This window comes from Mesoplodon densirostris, chromosome 15 (assembly GCF_025265405.1).
Source record: "Mesoplodon densirostris isolate mMesDen1 chromosome 15, mMesDen1 primary haplotype, whole genome shotgun sequence".
Taxonomy (NCBI): Eukaryota; Metazoa; Chordata; class Mammalia; order Artiodactyla; family Ziphiidae; genus Mesoplodon; species Mesoplodon densirostris.
The window spans coordinates 48,787,225-48,807,929 of NC_082675.1; the positions used below are offsets into that span (position 1 = coordinate 48,787,225).

At 33.8% G+C, this 20,705-nt stretch overlaps 1 protein-coding gene across 1 annotated transcript in view; it reads right to left on the reverse strand.

The window, feature by feature from the left end:
- CCDC178 (coiled-coil domain containing 178) overlaps positions 1–20,705 on the reverse strand; it is a 394,667-nt gene that overhangs the window by 334,442 nt on the left and 39,520 nt on the right. Inside the window, 2 exon segments of the mRNA XM_060118365.1 lie at positions 5,768–5,910; positions 14,148–14,368. Coding sequence (XP_059974348.1) covers positions 5,768–5,910; positions 14,148–14,368 — 364 coding nt within the window.

Sequence of the window (20,705 nt, forward strand, 5' to 3'; positions counted from 1 at the left end):
CTCTGGGACAACATTAAACGCCAGAACATTTGCATTATACGGGTCCCAGAAGGAGAAGAAAGGACCAGAGAAAATATCTGAAGAGAGTATACTCGAAAACTTCCCTAACATGGGAAAGGAAATAGCGACCCAGGTCCATGAAGCCCAGAGAGTTCCATACAGGATAAACCCAAGGAGAAACAGGCTGAGACACATAGTAATCAAATTGGCAAAAATTAAAGACAAAGAAAAATTATTGAAAGCAGCAAGGGAAAAATGACAAATAACATACAAGGGAACTCCCATAAGGTTAACAGCTGATTTCTCAGCAGAAACTCTACAAGCCAGAAGGGAGTGGCATGATATACTTAAAGTGATGAAAGGGAAGAACCTACAACCAAGAGTACTCTACCCAGCAAGGATCTCATTCAGATTTGATGGAGAAATCAAAAGCTTTACAGACAAGCAAAAGCTAAGAGAATTCAGCACCACCAAACCAGCTCTACAACAAATGCTAAAGGAACTTCTCTAAGTGGGAAAAACAAGAGAAGAAAAGGACCTACAAAAACAAACCCAAAACAATTAAGAAAATGGTCACAGGAACATACACATTGATAATTACCTTAAACGTGAATGGATTAAATGCTCCAACCAAAAGACACAGGCTTGATGAATGGATACAAAAACAAGACCCATATATATGCTGTCGACAAGACACCCACTTCAGACCTAGGGACACATACAGACTGAAAGTGAGGGGATGGAAAAAGATATTCCATGCAAATGGAAATCAAAAGAAAGCTGGAGTAGCAATACTCATATTCGATAAAATAGACTTTAAACAATGTTACAAGAGATGAGGAAGGACACTACATAATGATCAAGGGATCAATCCAAGAAGAAGATATAAAAACTATAAATATATATGCACCCAACATAGGAGCACCTCAATACATAAGGCAACTGTAACAGCTATAAAAGAGGAAATCAACAGTAACACAATAATACTGGGGGACTTTAACACCTCACTTACACCAATGGACAGATCATCCAAAATGAAAATTAATAAGGAAACACAAGTGTTAAATGACACAATAGATCAGATACATTTAATTGATATTTATAGGACATTCCATCCAAAAACAACAGATTACAATTTCTTCTCAAGTGTGCATGGAACATTCTCCAGGATAGATCACATCTTAGGTCACAAATCAAGCCTCAGTAAATTTAAGGAAATTGAAAACATATCAAGTATCTTTTCTGACCACAATGCTATGAGATTAGAAATCAATTACAGGCAAAAAAACCCATAGAAAACACAAACAATGGAGGCTAGACAATACATTACTAAAAAACCAAGAGATCACTGAAGAAATCAAAGAGGAAATCAAAAAATACCTAGAGACAAATGACAATGAAAACACGATGATCCAAAACCTATGGGATGTGGCAAAAGCAGTTATAAGAGGGAAGTTTATAGCTATAAAAGCCTACCTCAAGAAAAAAGAAAAATCTGAAATAAACAATCTAACCTTACACCTAAAGAACTAGAGAAAGATAAACCAACAAAACCCAAAGTTAGCAGAAGGAAAGAAATCATAAAGATCAGAGCAGAAATAAATGAAATCAAAACAAAGAAAATAGCAAAGATCAATAAAACTAAAAGCTGGTTCTTTGAGAAGATAAACAAAATTGATAAACCATTAGCCAGACTCATCAAGAAAAAGAGGGAGAGGACTCAAATCAATAAAATTAGAAATGAAAAAGGAGAAGTTACAACAGACACCACAGAAACACAAAGCATCCTAAGAGACTACTACAAGCAACTCTATGCCAATAAAATGGACAACCTGGAAGAAATGGACAAATTCATAGAAAGGTCTAATGTTCCAAGACTGAACCAGGAAGAAATAGAAAATATGAACACAACAATCACAAGTAATGAAATTGAAACTATGACTAAAAATCTTCCAACAAACAAAAGTCCAGGACCTGATGGCTTCACAGGTGACTTCTATCAAACATTTAGAGAAGAGCTAACACCAATCCTTCTCAAACTCTTTCAAAAAATTGCAGAGGAAGGAACAGTCCCAAACTCATTCTATGAGGCCACCATCACCCTTGTACCAAAACCAGACAAAGATACTACAAAAAAAAATTACAGACCAATATCACTGATGAATATAGAAGCAAAAATCCTCAACAAAATACTAGCAAACAGAATCCAACAACACATTAAAAGGATCATACACCATGATCAAGTGGGATTTATCTCAGGGATGTGAGGATTCTTCAATGAATGGAAATTGATCATAGTGATATACCATATTAACAAATTGAAGAAGAAAAACCATATGATCATCTCAATAGATGCAGAAAAAGCTTTTGACAAAATTCAACACCGATTTATGATAAAAACTCTCCACAAAGTGGGCATAGAGGGAAACTACCTCAACATAATAAAGGCCATATATGACAAACCCACAGCAAACATCATTCTCAATGGTGAAAAACTGAAAGCATTTCCTCTAACATCAGGAATAAGACAAGGAAGTCCACTCTTACCACTATTATTTAACATAATTCTGGAAGTCCTAGCCACAGCAATCAGAGAATAAAAAGAAATAAAAGGAATACACACTGGAAAAGATGAAGTAAAACTGTCACTCTTTGCAGATGACACGATACTATATACAGTGAATCCTAAAGATGCCAACAGAAAACTACTAGAGCTAATCAATGAATTTGGTAAAGTTGCAGGATACAAAATTAATGTACAGAAGGCTCTTGCATTCCTATACACTAATGATGAAAAATCTGAAAGAGAAATTAAGGAAACACTCCCATTTACCATTGTAACAAAAAGAATAAAATACCTAGGAATAAGCCTACCTAGGGAGACAAAAGACCTGTATGCAGAAAACTATAAGAGACTGATGAAAGAAGATGATACCAACAGATGGAGAGATATACCATGTTCTTGGCTTGGAAGAATCAACATTGTGAAAATGACTATACTACCCAGAGCAACCTACAGATTTAATGCAATCCCTATCAAATTACCAATGGTATTTTTTATGGAACGAGAACAAAAAATCCTAAAATTTGTATGGAGACACAAAAGACCCCGAAGAGCCAAAGAAGTCTTGAGGTAAAAAATAAATGGAGCTGGAGGAATCAGACTCCCTGATTTCAGACTATACTACAAACTACAGTAATCAAGATAATATGGTACTGGCAAAAAACCAGAAATATAGATCAATGGAACAAGATAGAAAGCCCAGAGATAAACCCACGCACCTAAGGTCAACTAATCTATGACAAAGGAGGCAAGGATATACAATGGAGAAAGACAGTCTCTTCAGTAAGTAGTGCTGGGAAAACTGGACAGCAATATGTAAAAGAATGAAATTAGAACACTCCCTAACACCATACACAAAAATAAACTCAAAGTGGATTAGAGACCTAAATGTAAGACCGGACACTATAAAACTCTTAGAGGAAAATATAGGAAGAACACTCTGACATAAATCACAGCAAGATCTTTTTTGATCCACTTCCTAGAGTAATGGAAATAAAAACAAAAATAAACAAATGGGATCTAACGAAACTTAAAAGCTTTTGCCCGACAAAGGAAACCATAAACAAGATGAAAAGACAACCCTCAGAATGGGAGAAAATATTTGTAAATGAATCAGTGGACAAAGGATTAATCTCCAAAATATATAAACAGCTCATGCCACTCGATATTAAAAAAACAAACAACCCAATCCAAAAATGGGTAGAAGACCTAAATAGACATTTCTCCAAAGAAAACATACAGATGTCCAAGAAGCACATGAAAAGCTACTCAACATCATGAATCATTAAAAAAATGTAAATCAAATCTACAATGAGATATCACCTCACACTAGTCAGAATAGCCATCATCAAAAAATCTAAAACAATAAATTCTGGAGAGGGTGTGGAGAAAAGGGTACCCTCTTGCACTGTTGGTAGGAATGTAAATTGATACAGCCACTATGGAGAACACTATGGAGGTTCCTTAAAAAACTAGAAACAGAATTACCATATGACCCAGCAATCCCACTACTCACATATACCCAGAGAAAACCATAATTCAAAAAGACACATGCACCCCAATGTTCATTGCAGCTCTATTTACACAGCCAGGTCATGGAAGCAACTTAAATGCCCATTGACAGACGAATGAATGAAGAAGATGTGGTACATATATACAATGGAATATTATTCAGCCATAAAAAGGAATGAAATTGGGTCATCTGTAGAGACGTCGATGGATCTAGAGACTGTCATACAGAGTGAAGTAAGTCAGAAAGAGAAAAACAAATATCATATATTAATGCATATATGTGCAACCTAGAAAAATGGTACAGATGAACCGGTTTGCAGGGCAGAAATAGAGACACAGATGTAGAGAACAAACGTATGGACACCAAGGGGGGAAAGCGGTGGGGGGTGGCGGTGGTGGTGTGATGAATTGGGAGATTGGGATTGATACATATACACTGATGTGTATAAGATGGATGACTAATAAGAACCTGCTGTATAAAAAAATAAATGAAATTCAAAAATTAAAAAAAAAAGAATAAAATCTTGTCATTTGCAACAACATGGATGGACTTTGAGGGTATTATGCTAAGTGAAATAAGCCGGACAGAGAAAGACAAATACTGTATGATATAACTTTTATGTGGAATCTAAAAACTAAAACAAACTGATGAATACAACAAAAATGAAACAGACTTACAGATATAGAGAACAAACTAGTGGTTACCAGTGGGGAGAGGGAAGTGCGGAGGGAATGAAAGGGTTTAGGGTATTAAAGGTACAAACTATTATGTATAAAATAAATAAGCTACAAGGATATATTGTACAACACAGGGAACGTAACCAATATTTCATAACTACAAATGCAGTATAACCTTTAAAATTGTGAACCACTATGTTGTATAACTATAACTTATCTAATATTGTACTTATACTATATCTCAATTAAAAAATGTTTAAGCACATGTTGAAATAGACATCAGATGTGAGGAAATATAAATATCTTAATAAGTGCATGTTATCCAGATCACAGGATGATGTACAAACTTTTGCTCTTCATTTTGCTTATATTTACTTGACTCTAGCTCCATAATGAGTATTACTTTTTCTGTACTAAAATCACTGATCAGTTTGAATAAATAAAAATTTTATATCATGCAGAAACATGAAGAATTTAAAACCAACAAGAGGAAGTAGAAGAATATCATAAAATACAACTACATCAGAAATGTAATAAAAAGTCAATTAATAATATGCAAAATATAATTAATCTATATATATTTAAAATATTACATTTTATTGAAATCAAAAAAAATGAGTTAAATTAATTAGATGCTATGCTTATAATTAATAGAAGGCTATATAATTTGTTTTCTATAATATCCCATGCTGAAATATTTTTTCAAAGAGTCACTTTTTCACATAGTTAGCAGGGATGTATATTGTTATAGCATAGCCACAGGCAATTTGGCAACATGTATCAAGAGCTTTAAAATGACACCGAAAAATACTGCTTTAGGAATTTATACACAATTAGTTTACATATGTAAAAGACATATTTTAATTTATACATAAACTTGGTAATAAGATAGATGTGGCAATTTAGATTCTTTCCTTTCTCTTCATCTGAATTTCTTATACAGGAATATACATTACATTTTAATTAGTATTTTACTTCTAAATGCTGTAAGTAACATTTGTGAAAAATACTTACTTGTAGGCTTTTATGGTTATTTCATCATCACGAATATCCTTTTCCATGTCTATTTTATTTTGTTTAGCTTTGAATTTGACTTTTTCAAGATTTTCTACAGCTTCTTTACATTCTCCATGAACCTGTTTGTATAGTTTCATTACCTAGAAATAAAAATATGTGTGCTAATATATGAACTTAGGGGCTAATTAAAATAATCAGAAAAGAGAAAGATCAGAGAAGGGAGTTACAGTAGCTTTTTTTTTTTTTTTTTTTGCGATACGCGGGCCTCTCACCGCTGTGGCCTCTTCCGCTGCGGAGCACAGGCTCCGGACGCGCAGGCTCAGCGGCCATGTCCCACGGGCCCAGGCGCTCCATGGCATGTGGGACCCTCCCGGACCGGGGCACGAACCTGTGACCCCTGCAGCGGCAGGCAGACTCCCAACCACTGTGCCACCAGGGAAGCCCCTAAAGTAGTTTTGATTTAGATTATAAACGTTCTTTATATCAATTTTCTTTCCATATTTAGTCTACTGTTTAGCACAGTAGTTTCAGGTTTCTTTTACCCTGAGAGGCATCAATACTAGAGATGTAGAAAAGTTACTGAAGAAAATGACTTTAATATCCCAGTTAACATGACCAAAATAAAATCATTATTTTTTTACCTACAAAACTTTGACTTTTTATTGTTCAAATATTTTATTGTAGAAAAATCAGAAAACACAGATGAAAAAAGAAAACTTTATAAATTACCTATAATCTTCTCATTCATGAATAACCATTACTATCTTAATGCAGGGGTCCAAAATATTCCATTTTTATTGTTTTCATTAATTATTAGATATCATAAACATATTCCCTTCTCTCTCCAGGTCTCTCTTCTCTATCAGACTAAAGGGAAAGGGTGGTTGTATTGGTAATGGTTGGAAGGAACTGCAGTTCAGGATGTCCTGTTGGAAAGTTGGATGGAGAGGAGTAGAACAAGGTACTAAGGAGGGAGCTGTCCTTTACCCAGGGGCCGAGTGGTGGATCTATATGAGGCAGTAGCTTCCCGAAAAAAGCAGTAATTTTCATTAATTTTTATTTTATTTCATTGTATTAACTTTATTGTGATAAGAACATTTAACATGATTATCTACCTTTTAACAAAATTTTAAGTGTACAACACAGTAAACTGTAGGCACTATGCTGTACAGCAGATCTCTAGAACTTATTCATCTTGCATAACTAAATTTTTATATCCATTGAAAAACAACTCACCATTTCCCCTCCCCAAGCCCCTACCAACCACCATTCTACTCTGTGCTTCTATGAGTGTGACTATTATAGATACCTCATGGAAGTGGAATTATGCAGTATTTATCTGTGACCTGCTTATTTACTTAACATAATAATGTTCTCCAGGTTCCTCCATGTTGTCACATATGGAAGGCTTCCTTCTTTTTAAAGCCTGAATTATATTCCATTGTATACATATACCACATACATTTTAGAATTAGCTTGTCAAGGTCCACAAAGAAACCTGTTGAGATTTTGTGACTGTATTTAATTTACAGATCAATTTGGAGCAAATGCTACAAAATTTAGCCTTCTAATACATTAACATATTTATCTATGTAGCACTTTCAAATTTCTCTCAGTAATATTCATAGTTCTCTGAATAGGGGCTTTGCATATCATTTGTTACATTTATTCCTAGATATGTTTTATTTTATGCTCTAACAAATGCTATTTTTAAATAAATTTTATTTTCAGATTTGTTGCTGGTATATAGTAATGTATGGATTTAAAAATTTTACCTTTGTATGCAACTGTAATTCAACTGTGGACTTGTCTAGATTTTATGTGTACATAATTACATAGTCTGTCCAGCAAAGGAAACCATCAACAAAACAAAAAGACAACCTACCGAATAGAAGATATTTGCAAATCATATAACCAATAAGGGGTTAATATCCAAAATATATAAAGAACTCATACAACTCAACAACAACAAACAACTCAATTTTAAAATGGGCAAAGGGGATAAACAACAAGGTCCTACTGTATAGTACAGGGAACTATATTCAATATCCTGTGATAAGCCGTAATGGAAAAGAATATAAAAAAGAATGTATATGTATGTATAACTGAATCACTTTGCCATACAGCAGAAATTAACACAACACTGTAAATCAACTATACTTCAATTTAAAAAAATGGGCAAAGGGGCTGAATAGACTTTTTTTGGGGGGGATCCTGCCATCCTGTTTCTTTTTTAAAAATTTTTATTGGGGTATAATTAATTTACAATGTTGTGTTAGTTTCAGGAGTACAGCAATAGACTTTTTTCCAAAGAAGACATACAGATGGCCAACAGGCACATACATGAAAAGGTATTCAACATCACTAATTATTACAGAAATGAAAATAAAAAACAATGAGATTTTACCTCATGCCAATTAGAATGGTTATTATCAAAAAAGGAGAAATAACAAGTGTTGAGAGGATGTGGAGAAAAGGGAACCCTTGTGAACTGTTAGTGGGAATGCAGCCACTATGGAAAACAGTATGGAGATTCCTCAGAAAAATTAAGAATAAAACTATCATATGATCCAGCTATTCTGCTTCTGGGTATTAATCCAAAGAATATGAATACACTAATTTGAAAATATATATGCACCCCAATGTTCACTGCATCACTATTTACAATAGCCAAGATATGGAACAACCTAAGTGCCCATCAAGGGATGAATGGATGAAGAGATAAAGAGATGTGGTATATACACACACACACACACACACACACACATATATATCTATAAAATGGATACTACTTAACTGTAAAAAAGGAAAGAAATCTTGCCATTTGTAACAACATGGACGGTCCTTGAGGGTATTATGCTAAGTGAAATAAGTCGGATGAAGAAAGACAATATCGTGTGATTTAACTCATATGTGGAACATAAAAAACAAACAAAAAACTCCAAAATAAGTGAACAAACCAAACCAAACCAAAGAAACATGTAGATACAGAGAACAGAGTAGTGGTTACCAGAAGGGAAGGAGAAGAAGAAGTGGGTAAAGGGGGTCAACTGTATGGTGATGGATGGTTATCGTGTATACAGAAGAAGATATATCATGTTATAAACTTATATAAATATATAACATTTAAGAGAAGGCACAAGTAAATATCAGGAATGAAAAAGGAAAGCACTACATATTCTATAGACTATAGAAAAGATAAAAGGATACTAAGTCTTCCAAAAAATTTGAAATTTTGATGAAATGGACACAGGAAGAAACAGAATAACTGAACAGTCTTATTGAGGAAATTGAATTTGTAATTAAAAACCTTTCCAAAACAAACAAGAAATAAAACTGGAAAACTTTAGCTAGATGGCTTCAATAGTAAATGCTAATTAATAATGTTAGTCTTTCACACTCTTCTAGATAATAGGAAAAGAAGAAATATCCCCAAGTTACCTTTAAAAATCTAGCAAACCCTTAAAACCCAAACCTGACAAGGACATTATTAAATAATTATATGACCTTCTTATTCATGAATTTACATTTAAAACTCTAAACAAATAATTAGCAAATCAAGTCTAGCACCATGTAACATCTTACTTAATAGAAAAAAAAATTTTAATTCTTCCCCTTTGAAACTGGGAATGTGACAATGATGTCAAATATTACTCCCTCTAGTCAGCATTGTAGTGGAGATCTCAGCCAGCAAAGGTCCTAGCCTTACTAAAGGCAATATAATACAGCAAAATGCATACAGATTTGGAAGGGGAGGACATAAAACTGTCCCTATGTGCCCATTAATTTCTAGAATAGCACAGATATTAGTAACCTCTACAAGATTTTCCTTTAGGCACAGGAATGTAGGGGTAGAGACTTTGGCAGAGGGCCAGGATTATACCAAGATGATGGGAAACAAAGAGCTCAGGAAACATAATAGAATTTCTATTATCAAAGGAAGAAAAGCAATAAATAATGTCCTGTGTCCAATTTGTCCCGTAGGTATTGCTGGGGTGGTGGTCTCAGTGTTGGGGGCATTGGTGATATCATATGAGGCAAATTCATCTCCAAGGAAAGCTCTTGGACGGGCTCAGTGTGGGACTGGTACAACCTTCCCACATGGATACTCTCCTAGGTTGATGTTAATAATATTATTGTGGCTCCCCGGTGTTATGAGACTGAGCTGCTTGTAGAATTTGAAGGTCACGTTGAGCCTTTGAGCTTAGTTTGCAAGTAGCAATGTATTAAGGCTCAAGCACATTGGCTAGAGGTCTTGCATTATTTAAGCTGTTGGGTTGCTTCAGCAGGCCTTCAGCCAGGACCTCAGTCAAGACAGCAGAATAAAACAAAACAAAACAAAGCTATGTTACAAACAAAACACTATCTTACACGTCTCCAACCCTCTAACGATCTTGAATTTGCTTTCTATCTTTATGGATTTACCTCTTCTGGATATTTCAGGTAAATGAAATCATATAATATGTGATCTTTTGTACCTGGCTTCTTTTAGCATAATGCTTCAAGGTTTGCCCATGTTGTGACATACAGCAGTATTTCATTTCTTTTTATGGCTGAATAATATTCCATGGTGTGGATGTATTACATTTTGTTTAGTCATTCATCAGTTGAGGGGCACTAGATTGTTTCACCTTTGTCTGTTCTGAACAGTTCTGCTATGAACATTTACGTACAAGGGTTTTTTTTTGTTTGTTTTTTAACATCAGTTTTCAATTATTTGGCGGTATATACCTTGGAGTGGAGTTGCTAAAGCATATGGTAATTCTGTTTTACTTTTTGAGGAAACACCGAACTGTTTTCCACAGTGGCTCTACCATTTTACATTCCCACCAGCATAGTACAATGGTTCAAGTTTCTCCACATCCTCACCCAAACTGGTTATTTTACACTTTATTTTTAACTTTATCCTAATGGGTATGATGTTAAGCATCTATTTTTTCATGTGTTTGCTGCCCATTTCTATGTCTTTTGGAGATATGTCGACTCGAGTCTTTTGCCCATTTTTAAATGGGTTGTTTGTCTTTTCTGGTTGTTGAATTATAAAAGTTCTTTATACATTCTGGATACTACACCTTTTGTAATATATAATTTGCAACATTTTCTCTCATTCTGTAAGTTGTCTTTTTACTTTTATGGTAGTGTACTGTGATGCACAAAAGGTTTTAATTTTGATGAAGTCCAATTTCTCTATTTTTTCTTATGTCGCTTATGCTTTTAGTGTCATATCTAAAAAAACCATTTCCAAATTCAAGGTGATGAAGATTTACCCCTAAGTTTTCTTTTAAGAGTTTTATAGTTTTAGCTCTTACATGTAGAATTATGATCCATTTTTAATTAACCCGTGTATGTGCTGGGAAGTAGGGGTCTTAACTTTACTCTTTTGAATGCATGTGGGTATCCAATGTCCCAGCACCATTTGTTGAAGAGACTACTCTTTCCCCACAAATGGTCTTGGCACCCTTGTCAAAAGCAGTTAACCACAGATAAATGGGTTTATTTCTGCAATCTCAATTTGACTCTCTACTTTTCTGTATTTATGCAAATGCCACTTTTTTTTTTTTTTGCTTCCTACAGCTTTGTACTAAGTTTTAAAATCAGAAAGTGTCAGTTCTCTAAGGTGTCCTTCCTTTCCAAGACTGTTTTGGCTTTTTGGGATCCCGTGCGATTCCGTATGAATATTAGAACAGGCTTTTCGATTTCTGCAAAAAGATCTTGAGACTCTGTCAGATATTGCATTTAATCTGAAGATAGCTTTGGGTACCATTGACATCTTAACAATATTAAGTCAAATCCGTGAACACGGATTATCTTTCTATTTATTTAGGTCTAATTTAATTTATTTCAGCAAAATATTATAGCTTTTAGTGAACAAGTCTTGCACTTTATTGATTAAGTTTATTCCTACTTTATCATTTTTAATGGCATTAAGTAGAACTGTTTTCTTAATTTCATTTTTGGATTGTTCAAAACTAGTATATGAAAATACAACTGAGTTTTGTGTGTTGAGCTTGCATCCTCCAACTTTACTAAACTTATTTATTAGCTCTAATAGTTTGTTTTGTGAATTCTTCATGATTTTCTATATATAAGATCATGTCCTCTGCAAATAGAGATAATTTTACTTCTTCCTTTACAATCTGGATGCCTTTTATTTATTTTTCTTGCCTATCTGCTTTATTAAAAGTCCATTGATTTAAATGTTAATCTCATCCAAAAAACTGCTTCACAGAAACATCTATAATAATGTCTGGTCAAATACTTGGGCATCCTGGCCCAGCCAAGTTGACGCAAAAAATTAATCATCACGGTGACTCTGATAAGCTCTACGCAAAGGTTGCTATTTTCTTGATCTGCTAGAATGCATTTTCATATTTTCCTCCCATTACCAAGCATGGTCTTCCAGCTGCTCAACAACCCTACTACCCCTGACTCAGAAATGCCTATGTCCACTATCGGGGAAAAACACACTAAAATAATAAAGGGATACCAATTCACACACCTATTGACAAACTTTAAAGTATGACAATAAAAATGTTGACAAAAATGTGAGGTGGATCAGTTAGGATTGGGTTTGCTTATAGCAGAAATAAGTCAAATAAACAAGATTATAGTTTATTTTCCTCTCCCAGAAATAGATACAAGGTATATTCTGCCTTTCTATTCAGCCATTCTGGATCTGGCTTCCATTCCCAAGGTTGTTTTGTGCTAAAAAATCGAATCAGAGCTGCAGCTATCATATCTGGGTTGCTGTAAGTTTAGGAGATGGCTAAGGGTGCTACTTCTGACTGAGTCAGTCCATTTCAAGAAGCTTTCCTAAAAAAACCCCCTATATAACTCCTACCTACATCTCATTAGAAATACCATGAGTAAAGGCAATTTGGGAGATGACTTTTAGCCTGACACATTGCCAGCCAACTAAATAAGGGGGCTACTATTAAGAAAAAATGATACTACTAGAATTCTTGTCCACAGTGGAGAAATGGGACGTCTCCAGCACTGCTACTACTTTAGGAATATAAGCTGTCAGAGACACTTTGGAGAGCAATGTGATTTTATCTAATGAAGTTGAAAATGTATATAACCCATGACTCAGTAGATACTCCACTAGATATACAGCCAAGAAAAATCCACACGCACACAGAGAGGAACATGATCATGGCTGCTTATTGTTTACAGTCAAATCAGCATTGTAGCCAAATACTGGAAAAAAGGCAGATGACCAAGAGAAAATGGTAAATAATAAATTGTGAGATATCTATTTGATGGAAGATGGCAAATAAAATGAATGAACTAAATCTGTATGTATCAATAGAAGCTTGATCACGAAAATAAGGTCAGATTAAAAAATAAGTTGCAGGGCTTCCCTGGTGGCACAGTGGTTAAGAATCCACATGCCAATGCAGGGGACATGGGTTCGATCTCTGGTCTGGGAAGATCACACATGCCCAGCATAACCAAGCCCGTGTGCCACAACTACTGAGCCTGCGCTCTAGAGCCCGCAAGCCACAACTACTGAAGCCTATGAACCACAACTACTGAAGCCCACGCATCTAGAGCCCGTGCTCAAGAACAAGAGAAGCCACCACAATGAGAAGCCTGCGCACTTCAACAAAGAGTAGCCTCCACTCGCTGCAATGAGAGAAAGCCCATGAGCAGCAATGAAGACCCAACGCAGCCAAAAATAAATAAATAAATAAATAAAAAGATAAATTTATAAAAAAAAGTTACAGAAAGTTATACAATGTTTAATAATATTAAAAACAATACTATGCAGTGTGCATACATACATACAGTATGTATAAAATTATTCAAATTTTGCCTAGAAACAGAAGTTCATGATGACGTTATCTCTGGAGAATGAGGGCGGAAAATGGAACAAATATAGGAGACATTTAATGACTTAATTTATTAACTTTAAATGATCAAGAACAAACATGATACAAAGTTAAATTTGTTCATTTAGTGGCCGTTAAAATAATTTTTCTATAATATGATCTCACAATAGGAGAGTTAAATGTTAATCATTAACAAGATTTTTCATGTCAGTTACATACTTTCATCAACAATGAAATTGATGACATTCTTTCTCAGTTTGATTTACGGCTTCAAATAATACCATATTGTGTTAAATCTCCAAAATCATATTAGTAGACTACTAAATATTATTAATATTCCTAAGTTTAAAAGTATGGGAAAAGTTTAAATGAATATTAATCAACTGTACTGTGTATCGCTTGATAATTCCTTTAGAAAATAAATAGCAGGTCAATTTTCAATGAGAATGAACCCTTGAAAGATATGTTAACTTCTTATAGTTGAAATTTTTATAACTAAGAAACAATCTGTAAAATGCAAATCCATTCATTTATTCCTTTACCTCAAATTTTTTCTGATAATATTCCTTCAGAGCGACAAGTTCCTGGTCTCGCTTTGCGAGCAGTAGAGGGCGATGTTTAATCATGTAGTCTATGTCTGCTTGAAGCTTTGCATTAGCTTCTTCTAATTTCTCCTTTTCCTCCTCCAAAGGTTTTAGTCGATGAGTTTTATCTTCAAGGTGCCATCGTAGTTCTACAATATCTCTCAAATAGGCCTCGTGTTCTAGACATATGATGATAAGATTTAAAAAATCAAATTTTAAAACAAAAGCTCCAGAAGGACATCTTTATTTGATAATAAATATGAAATATTTTAGTTTCAGAAATTACTTATCTGTGAATCTTACTAAATCTAAAATAAGTTACTTTTTTTATTTTTATTTTTTGGCCATGCCGTGTGGCATGCAGGATCCTAGTTCCCCGACCAGGAATGGAACCTGTGCCCCCTGCAGTGGAAGCGTGGAGTCTTAATCACTAGACTGCCAGGTAAGTCCCTAAAATAAGTTATTTTAGTATTGCACTAAAAATATACTGCTTGCTTCACTCACCATCAAAGGGATTAAACTATATAAAAATCACCGGAAAATTATAAATATAACTCATATAAAATTAATATACGAAATAAAGTTTATCCACGAAAATAAAGATTATGTTGAAAACAGAATAGTCTCACAACAGTAAAATTAAAACAAATTAAAACGCACAGATCTAGTGATAAACCTGAGTTGTGCAAGGCCTATAGGAAGAAAATGACAAAATGCTATCAAACGATAGAAAAGAGAATTTGAATAAATGGATAAAAATTTTGTTCTGTATAAAAATATCTGAAGTAATAAATGTGGAAAATTCCCTCAAATAAAATAAAAATAAATTAAATTAAACATAAATTATAAATTAAATTAAATGTCAATTAACAGACTAGGACAATTTTAGAGAAACTATATAAAATATTTCCTCCTTATATTGTTAAATTTCTAAGGTTAGCCTAACCTTGAACTCTTGGAATAACATTAGATTGGCTAGCTTGGGGCTTTTTTCATCTTTTTAAAAATAAACTTATTGGTGGGTTTTGCTATTGTATTCACTGAAGATACTTTGCATATGTACTCGTGATCTGGGCTTATAATTTTCCATATTTGTACTGTCCTTGTCTAATTTGCTTTATAATTTATGCTAGCTTCTTATATCAGTTGTAGTTTCTTTTATTTCTGTTCTCTATGATCTTGTGGAAGATTGAAATTGCATGTAAAGTTCTATTGCCCTAGTTATGTATGTATATATGTACATATTTTGCAGGGAAGGATTTTTAGTTATTAAGTCAAAGGCGTATATGTATATTTTGGTTATCTATTTATTCATCAATCCATTTTTCTTGTGAATTTATCCAGTTCATCAAAATTTCAATAATATTCTAAGAGATTTGTTCTGAATATCTTCCTTATTATTAATCACTGCTACATTTTTAGATACCATTTTCATTTCTAATTGGATTTATTCATATATTTTCTCTGTGTTCTTGATTAATTTTGCCATTGGTTTTCCATTTTTTTTATTATTCTTTTTTTATTGATCAACATGTAGTTCTGCATATCTTTGGAATTATATATATTTCATTATTTAACAATTTTGTAATTGGTTTTCTGTTTTTTTCCTTTGTATTTATTTTACTTTTATTTTTCTAAATTCTGAAGTCATATATTTCAATAACTATGAATCCATCTTTTCCGATATTATAAAAGCTATTGATTTTCCTTTAAATAATAATTTAGCTTTTTTCACTCATGTGAAGATAATTTTAGTAAGATTTAATGATACAGTTCTAAATGTTTTCTAATTTCTTGAATTTGTGCAATGTTTGACACCATCCACTTTTACTTTGTTTATCCTAATTAGACAGTAGCATTTTTTTTTTTTTTTTTTTTTTGCGGTACACGGGCCTCTCACTGTTGTGGCCTCTCCCGTTGTGGAGCACAGGCTCCGGACCCGCAGGCTCAGCGGCCATGGCTCACAGGCCTAGCCGCTCCGCGGCATGTGGGATCTTCCCAGATCGGGGCACGAACCCACGTCCCCTGCATCGGCAGGCGGACTCTCAACCACTGTGTCACCAGGGAAGCCCGACAGTAGCATTTTTGTTTTAAAAAGTCAGTCACCATCTTGTTAAGTATTACCATCATTATCTCCATTCTAATCTTCTATTAGATATTCATCATACTTTCTCATGTTATACTCTGTACTTTTTTTATACTCTATGCTTTTAAATATTTTATTTATATTTTCCTTCTCCTTGTGTACCTGTGATGCATTCCATGCAAATTCTTCCAAGTTTACAGATATTACTTTTCTCTTCCTTAGTCTAACAAACCATTTAACCAACCACTGAGTTATTAATTTTGAACAATATATTTTTAATTTCTAGGAAGTCTTTTTTATTTCCACTTTTGCTTTCTTTTAAAAATAGTCTCTTAGTCCTTGTTTTTATTTTCAAACTTCTCTTTTTATTTCTTGAAACATAGTAAACATACTCATTTTATAATCTCATGTTCAATATCTGAAAACTTTTTGAGTAAGGTTCTGCTGTCTGCTTTTACCAACTCACACTCATTGAATCTGCATCTTTGTGTTTTATGATATTTGATATGAGCTATTTTTTATCTTGAAACTCTATCTGAGAAAGTTCCCTGATATCTAGATTGAATTTTCAATCTTCCAGAAAAAAATTTGTCTTTGCTCCTGATGATGCCTAGCTTTACTACCAACCCACAGAACATTTAAATGACATTCTCCACTGTGTATTTTCAGGTACACAGAAAGCAGGAATTTCAGTCACAAATCCATTTGGATCAGTACATTAAGAATTCTTGGAATATTGTTTGCTTTCCTCTGCTAAGTGAAACAAGCAACTCTCTTTACTATTCAATCTGAGCAATAGGTTTATTCATGATTCACACTTGAGCTGGGGATGGAAACCTTTGGAATCCTCAGCTTCATGTAATGACTTCTTATTGGACTTGTCATTTGGGTGAGCCTTAGGCTTTCTCCCCAGTCTCCTATACCAAACAGATATATCAAAATGGGAACCAAAGGATATTAGGGTTTCAGGAATTTCACCTAACACATTTACAGACACTGCACCTAACAAAAGCAGAATACACATTAATTTCAACCACACACAGAATATTCTCCAAGATAGATAAAATACTAGGCAATTTTTATTGTAAATAATTTTAATGTGATTGAAATGTTTCTAAACACAAAAAATTAAATTAGAAATCGACAAAAAAATTGGGGAAAAATTTTGAAAAATCCCCAAATATTTGCAAATTAAATAGCCACTTCTAAATAAAGAATAGGTCCAAAAAGAAATCACAAAAGAATTTTAAAAACATTTTTTACCTAATTAAAAATAAACTCACAGCATATGAACATTTATGAAATGCAACTAACACAGTTCTTAAAAGTAAATTCAGTTCTTAAATACCTATTCTAGAAAAGAAGGTATCAAAAAAATAATCAAGGTTTCTACTTCATGTAAAGAGAAATAGTAGGTTAAATTATTCCCAAAGCAAGCATGAGAAAGGGAATCAGAGAAGAAATCAATTATATCAAAGCTGAAAAACAATAGAGAAATCAAGAAAAGCAAAAATTGACTTTTTTAAAAGATCAACAAAATTGATGTAACTTTTGTTAGACCAAGAAAAATATAGAGAGAAAGTACAAATTACCAAAATCAAGAATGAAAGAAATGTCATCTCTACTGCTATTATAGAAATTAAAATTATAAGAGAATTTTAGGAACAAGATTAGGCCAGCAAATAAGACAACTAAAATGAAATGGACAAATTCCTTAGAAGATACAAATTATCAAAACTGACTCAAGAAGACAGAGAAAAGAGACCCAAAACCATTAAATAAACTGAATTAGCTATTAAAAATATGTTGACAACTTTGGCCTTAGATGCCATGAATAGAATACTCATTAACTGGACCCTGGGTAGAAAAAGAATGACTTCAGAGAAATAAAAAAGCCAAACTTGAAACTTATGAAGATTTATATATCAAACTCAAGCTAAGAAATTAGTATGGTCTAATTTACTAGTCAAGAACCAATAAAACTTCTAGGATCCTAACAGAGGCAAAAAAGCAGTCAAAGGATTACTGACTTCCATAGAAAACATAATACAAACAGAGGAAAATGAGTTCACTATAAAGTATGTAGAAACCACAGAGAAAACAACTCAGTATCAGGGAGAGTCATCAGAAGCAAGCTATGACAGACCAAACTGTTGTTCACTACCCTCCCCCTTGGATTAAAGATAGTTTCTTGTCACACTCATTTGTGATTCAGACATGGTACTTATTTTAACTAAAGGATGTGAGTAACAGTGAGAGGATGCCAGTTTTGAGCTAACATCTTGAGGGGCATCCTATCTTTTTACTCACTATGCTGTACCCTCCTGACTTGCCACGTGAAAACCATGGCCCTTGGAGTTGCTAGCCAGTGAGGATGAGAGAAACATGAACCTCACCTGAACCCAACACCGTCTTGAGTCAAGCCCATTAGATCTGAAGCCTGAAGAAACTCTCCCTAGCCAACACACAGACCCATGAGTGGAAAAAAAAATTATTATTGTTGTAAGCAACTGAGTTCCAAAGTGACTTGTTACAAATAATTGTTGTAGTAATAGCTGATTCATTCACATGACAAAACAATGTCAAAAAAAATCAGAATATTTAACATTCTATTAACTACTCAGATCTTCCTCCATAGCAAAGGCACTCTTGTGAGCATTTATATGGGACACAATTATCTTCATATCCCATCCTTTTGAAACGTTAATCCCCAAAACTCTCATAGACTTCCTTTCACCCGTCTTACATTCATGTTCTTTCTAAGTCCCTGACCACTATGAAATCCCTTTTGCCACTTCCCATCTATACCTCAGGCCATTTCTTCTTCAAGGTGATTTTGCCTCCACCTTTTCCATACTGAGGTTGTAATACAGTAGCTCCCCAAATTATATCAACATACCATTCAAACCTTTCATAAACCAGGGCTGTGATTGTTTTTCTCTCCCATTAGATGGTCATAAGGAAGTACATGGAGCCATAAATGTAAGTTAAGGAAAAGACAGGGAATTTACAGAAGCAGGAACAATGGGAGTACCAGGGGAATCTGAATCATTAGTTTATTTGTGCCTTCAGATGCTGCTTGGGTATAATATATGTATTCTTATTTTATAAGGAAACATTGCTATGCACATCCAATTTTAAAATTTATAGGTTCATACAGCACCTAATTCATGATGAAAAACTTATTTCTGGTTATCTTTTTTGGTACGGAAAAGAAGAGGCATTTACTCGATTGTTAGATGCATATTGAGTGCCAAGGGCTGTCATTTGGGAAAGGGGTGCAGTGACCAAGCAGAAAGGAAAGTAGTCAGAGGTACAGTACCTCAGCCTTACTCTTCTCCATCATTTCCCATGGTCTCTTGCCCCTGATTTCCATTGGCTGAACCCAGAAGGAGGACAGAGTGCAAAAGATATCTTTTATGCAGTCTATTATAAATCAGCCTCATGGGCCACAAACCAAAAGTCACAAGTATGGGTGAGGTAGTTAGGGGGATGGATGGATCTGGAGGAGGAACCACAAGACATCCAGAAAGTAAATTTCCATAAAGTTACACCCCCAAATTACCAAAACTTTTACACACATTGTACTTAATGGTAAGGCTGTTATGGAAATTAGAAGTTTTTCCTGTCACGTATGCTAGAGACTTCGAGAATCTAAACAGACTGTAAAAATAAATAAATTTATAGTTTGTAAACAAATTCAAAATATTTAGAGATTATATCCTAAATATAACAATATAATTGCAGCATATTCCTGAAAGCACATAAACTTTTCAGTAATATGTTACAAACAGAAGGCACTTAAGAAATACACAGTGATAATAAAGGTAAATTTCATTGCATACGTTAGCTACTTAAATAAAATAAAGCAGATGAACATAAATTTCAGTTTTTTAAGTAGATCTTTACTAATACTGAATAAAAGGCAACTCAAAACAATAAATTATAAGCAACAGCAAGGATATACATCATCGTTCAAAATGCATTTATTAGGCTCCTAGAATATGCAGGCATGTATCTCAATTTTATTTTGGTAAATCCTTAAGTAGAACTCCATATAGACCCCAAACTATAATATCTAAGCATTCTTATAAAGGGTATATGAGATTACATATAAATTAATTGGCAAAAAATTAAAGAAAATCAGCCCTCAACATTGACTTTCATTTTCTTGGGGTGGGGGTTAATTTATGTTTATTTTTATTTTTTTTTATAATTTTTTATTGGAGTACAGTTGATTTACAATGTTGTGTTAGTTTCAGGTATACAGCAAAGTGAATCAGTTATACATATACATATATCTATTCTTTTTTGGATTCTTTTCCCATATAGGCCATTACAGGGTATTGAGTAGAGTTCCCCGTGCTATACAGTAGGTCCTTATTAGTTATGTTTTATATATAGTAGTGTATATGTCAATCCCAATCTTC